Source organism: Pogona vitticeps, chromosome 4 (genome assembly GCF_051106095.1).
Source record: "Pogona vitticeps strain Pit_001003342236 chromosome 4, PviZW2.1, whole genome shotgun sequence".
Classification (NCBI taxonomy): domain Eukaryota; kingdom Metazoa; phylum Chordata; class Lepidosauria; order Squamata; family Agamidae; genus Pogona; species Pogona vitticeps.
In genome coordinates, this window is record NC_135786.1 from 82,743,250 (window position 1) to 82,748,125 (window position 4,876).

Below are 4,876 nucleotides of genomic sequence, written 5' to 3' on the forward strand. Positions count from 1 at the left end.
ATGCCCTAATAGGGTTTTCAAAGTATGTTAGATAGTGAGGGCACGAAGTACTTCATGTCTCTTTGTCATAAGCTGTCATTCCCTTCCCACAACCCCTTGCCAGCACCTTCACTCACTAGTAAGCACGTGTTTTTTCTTCCCTCCCTGTTGCATGATCAATCAGTGCAGGACCGTGTACTTTTCTTCTCCACTTCCTACAGCAGCTGGCCACTCAAAGGCAGTGCTGCAGGAATCCCTTCCCCGCCTCCTTGTCTGAGTAGCCAGCTGCTGGAGGAGGTGCAGAAGGGAAGTCTGGGCTCCTGCCTGGACTGGTAGATTGTGCAGTGGGAATGAGCAACAAGTGCCAGCTGGTCAAGGAGATGCTGGCAAGGGGTGGGGGTGGGGAAAAGGAATGTGCAGCAACTATACTACTCCATAGACAAGTTATGATGAAGGGGCAGAAAGTACATTGTGTTCATCCGTAGTTAGAAATTTAAGGAGTGGTTCTACCAGAGTTTCCATGGCCAAGCAGGGATCTGAATCCAAGTATGTACAATACGATAATTAAGGCAGAACAATCAAAATCATCCTACAATGAAGCTGATACGTACATATGGGAGGGGAAGTCTGATGCCCATGAGCAACCAATACATGCAAATAAACAGTAATATGCCAATCATTATCTACACGACACACTAATTCTGAAAAGCATCCCAAAAAGGAAGTCCAAACTTAATAATACTTACAGTCATTATTTGGAGGAGCAACTTTCTTGGGTTCTGGTTGATCTGCAACGATCAAGATTTTAAAAACATTTTTGGTACCAAATATAGGTTACTGAAATAAATGGCTGTTCCAGAAGTGCAAAATGCAACTTGTCCAATGCATTTTAGCAAGTTTTTGAAATTTCAGGGAATAGGTCATCTAAACAAGGAAAAATCTTTTATGTTTAACACTTGGTTAGTATAGTCAGGGAAAAACAAAGTGGTTCCATTTCTCAGGTAGGGTATTCAACAGTTTAATAAAGCATACGGGTTTACACCATCTATTAAGAATATCCATTCCCTAAACTATAAGAAACATTTATCTAGGATTAGTAATTTGACACTAAAGCTAATGATGCTTCTGTAACAAAAACTGAAACAACCACAATTGTAAGAAATAATCATTTTACAATTAAGTCTGACAACAACCACAATACTGAGTAGAAAATCAAACCATCACATAGCAATATAATCTCAATTTGGGAACTGTCACACAGACATCTTGGCCATATACTAAAAATTTCATGGCATAAAGTTTCAAAGCAGCAAATTCAAAGCCACTATTATCCTAATACGTTTAGTATGAGTGAAAGTCGTAGATAACCAATATCTGATAAAAATTACTTTGAATGTGTACTTCCCACCCCATATTCAGGAATATATGATGAACCACCATGATTAAGTGCAGTAAAAGTCAGACACATATTCCATGAAATATCTGTGTCATCCATTTCAAAAGATCCACTAGTTCATTTCACGTTTACATACTAAACACAGGTAATAAATAAAAATTCCTGCCTTTAAAAGGAGAGGGCATTCCCTCCCAGTGTGTTGTACTGCTCGGACTTGTCCAAGAGCCATCTACACATAAAATAAAAAGAATACATTACATACATCATTTGAAGCATCATTAGCTCATTTTTGAATATTAAAACCCTCACTACTAATAAAAAGGCACTTAAATAAAGTACACAAGTACTCCTTCTCAAGAGCCTTAAAATTTTTATGTAAACAAAAGTATAATCCTTCAAAACCTACATAATCCTCCAAGATGAGAAACCATCTTCATGAATTGAAAATATATTACACAATACTTTTAAATAACTATATTAAAGCCAGTTAATCTTACAAGATTAAAAAAAAACACTTGCAACATATTGCTATGTGTCTTAGAAGAAGAAAAAATCAGATCAAGATATCATCAGGATTCAAACAGTCTAAAGTCATTTTCCTCCAAAACAGAGAACAGATTTAATGCACATCTTTCCAGTGAAATGTACTGTTTTAAAAAGCTCCACCTGTACAATACAACTTAAACACCAAATCTCATTAATCTTTGAAAAAACAAATTCTCCAGAAATCATTATAGAACTTGTTAATTTTCAAAACACAGTACATACTACTCACACATTTTAGCAATACATGTTACCTACCTTAACACATATTTCTAATAATATCAATTATATGAATATCCATTTCAATGTAATTCTCTAGTCACAGACATAATTGCATAATTCAATTAATTTTATCACATCTTCATACTGAAGACCAGATCTACATTTATGATGGACAATTCCACTTTATCATGCAACTATTTTCAGAAACTATCATGAAAATAATTAATATGTACTCTGATACATATTTCTGCTCATTATAGTACCATCTTTAATATATTAACAGCATACCTCCATCTTCAAGAGGTCTTTTTTGTCCCCCATAACTGTAATCATTTGAATTGACTGATGACCCTGATTCATTTCCAATTTTTGCTGCAATCTGAAAAAAAGGACAAAGGCAGAGATAACAATTTTCGTATTTTACATACCAATGGTTCAAATAAAAGCATAATTATGAAACAAAACAAATAGCGGCTTTAGCATTAAGGACTATCCATTAAGCATCAAATTGTGCTTATCAAGCTGTACAGTACTGACAGAAGATTGTTGTTCTGCATGTTCATCATTTGACAACAAGGGGAGCTCCCTGAAGAACTAGATATTTAGTGTGTGTGCTACCTTCATTGAGGGTGTGGAGAGGTAAAACAACTCCTTAAATATCTCACTTACCTTGAAATCCCTATTAGGGTTGTTACAAGTTGGTTCCAACTTGATGGTACATAGCACACACTTTGAGATTCAGATAAGCAAGTGCTAAATATACATGATTACCATCAACAATACCTATAGCTAATATGTTCATTCATGGTTGGTTTCAGAATGAAAAAAAATTCTACAAAATCTAACCAAGAGATGAGGAGTGCAAAGAGAGATGCGTGCCATATGTAATTTCTGGATATATAGATCCAACCTATTCCCAGACACAGGACTCCTTCCCTAATACTGTACTGACTTCAACACCCTGATATTGGTAGTCTTGCTATTCCAATGAATCAAGAACATTTCACAAAAAAATAAACTGAAGAATATCAAGAACTCTCAAGAATACTGACAGCTTCAACTATTTCAGAGGAACGTAAGTGTTTAGGATCAAAAGAACCATCATTATGTTGAGTAAGACCATTTGTCCATCTAGCTGCCAACTCTGACAAGCAATATTCTCAGAGTTATAATTAGCATATTTTCGTGCTGCTATCTGGAAATGCCAATAATTGAACCTGAGATGCTGTTCTGTCACTGAGCTATTACCCATTTGCAGAAATTAATGGAGATCAACTATTCCGGTTGCATGGTGGGATCTTTTTTCCTCCAGACCACAAATAAACCCAGAAACTGTGATTTCCATTTTCTCTGAGAACCCTGGTATCTCCTACTTATGTAAGTACTTATGGAAATTAAAAGTATTTCGTTTTCGTTTAGAAATTCACTGTCGTTTTACAGACTGCAGAAAAGTGATTTCAGCACACACAAACACCAACTGTAAGTGGATTAGAAGAAATATTATATCATGAAAGAAATGGAGAGCAAAGGAAGAAAAAACGACAGCCGATTTTTTTTCTGTCCGTTAATGATATTCTGGGTTCTCTCTATTTCGGGTGGGTGCAAGAAAGGAAATTCTTAATAAAATCGGGGAAGATATCTTGAAAACCTAACAACTTCAAAGTTAACGCACGTTAACCCCTCGCATCGTTTATCAGCTCTAATTCCTTTCCGAATATGTGGCGGAAGTGCTTATAAGGAAGAACATAACCAGCCGAACAATTAAATGCACGAAAATCCGGAGACCTTCCTCAGAAACCCATCAGGGGGGCCGAGGAAGGGAGAAAGGGCGGTTAAAAGAATCAGAAAGGCGGACACACCCGCCCTCGCCGTTGCTTCAGTTCGTCCGTGTATAAAGGACGCCGCCATTAGGAAAAGATGGAAAAGGAAAGAAAAAGGAACTCGGGAAGAACTTCTCCCATAATATGCGATGCGGGATGGCGGATGGCCCACCCCTAGGTGGCCAGGCGCCTCCAAGCTTCCCACTGGCAACCCGGTCGTCTGTTGAACGTGGATGAAACGAAGGTCTTGTTCTCAGACCTTCTTTCCACGTCTCCGTTGCCCGCGAGATAACCGCTGCTCCCACTGCGGCAGCACCGAAAAAAGTCCGAAAAACAGAACCCGCCCCAAGGCTGAACAGAGCGGGAACAGCGGCGTAAGGGGTGGCGGTAGGGCGTGCCCCCTTCGCCCTTGCGCAGGCCGCCGAAGAGCGGGCCGGAGACCAGCGGCCTCCTTGAGGGCCTGAGGCGCCCGGCCGGCCAGCAAGCCAACCACAGAGTCAGCGTTCGTAATACACACCTGCCTAGCCCGTTGCAGCGCGTCTTTAAAAGCATCATTAACTGCTCCGCCACCTCCTCCGCCGCCCCCGGGCGCGCCCGAAGACGGAGGGGGCACCGTAGAGTAATCCGACATGTCCGCTTCGCCACTGCCTACCGCGCTCCCTGCCTGCCAAGAAAGAAAGAAAATGGCGGCGGGCGGGAGCCTTTCACATTCCTGCGTCGCATCGTGTTCCACGAGAGACGGGGGGGGAGGAGGAGGCCGGCGGAATCTCGCGAGATGGCCCTCTAAAAAGGGCGCGAGAGTTCGAGGGCCCCCAAGGAGAGAGAAGTAGGGCAATTTTTTTTTTAAAAAAAGGTATCCTCGCGATATGATGTGCTCGAGATTTCCCAAAGCTTGATGGGCGGGGCTGTTGGCTCC

The 4,876-nt window shown here is 40.6% G+C and overlaps 1 protein-coding gene across 7 annotated transcripts in view; it reads right to left on the bottom strand.

The window, feature by feature from the left end:
* The window catches only part of FUBP1 (far upstream element binding protein 1), a 38,285-nt gene extending 33,571 nt beyond the window's left edge, over positions 1-4,714 (bottom strand). For 3 of the 7 annotated variants that reach the window (XR_013544993.1, XR_013544992.1, XM_078393011.1), the window contains exons 1-4: positions 4,478-4,705; positions 2,429-2,519; positions 1,542-1,604; positions 726-767 (exon numbers count right to left, since the gene is read on the bottom strand). Coding sequence is in view for 5 of the 7 variants with exons in the window: in XM_078393011.1 (XP_078249137.1) it covers positions 726-767; positions 1,542-1,604; positions 2,429-2,519; positions 4,478-4,591 (310 nt within the window). In the remaining 2 variants the exon portion in view is untranslated. Of the gene's footprint in view, positions 1-725; positions 768-1,541; positions 1,605-2,428; positions 2,520-4,477 lie in introns of all 7 variants that reach the window. The other 4 variants (XM_020794712.3, XM_020794713.3, XM_020794714.3 and 1 more) reach the window with 4 other exon arrangements.
* Positions 4,715-4,876: the final 162 nt, after the last annotated feature.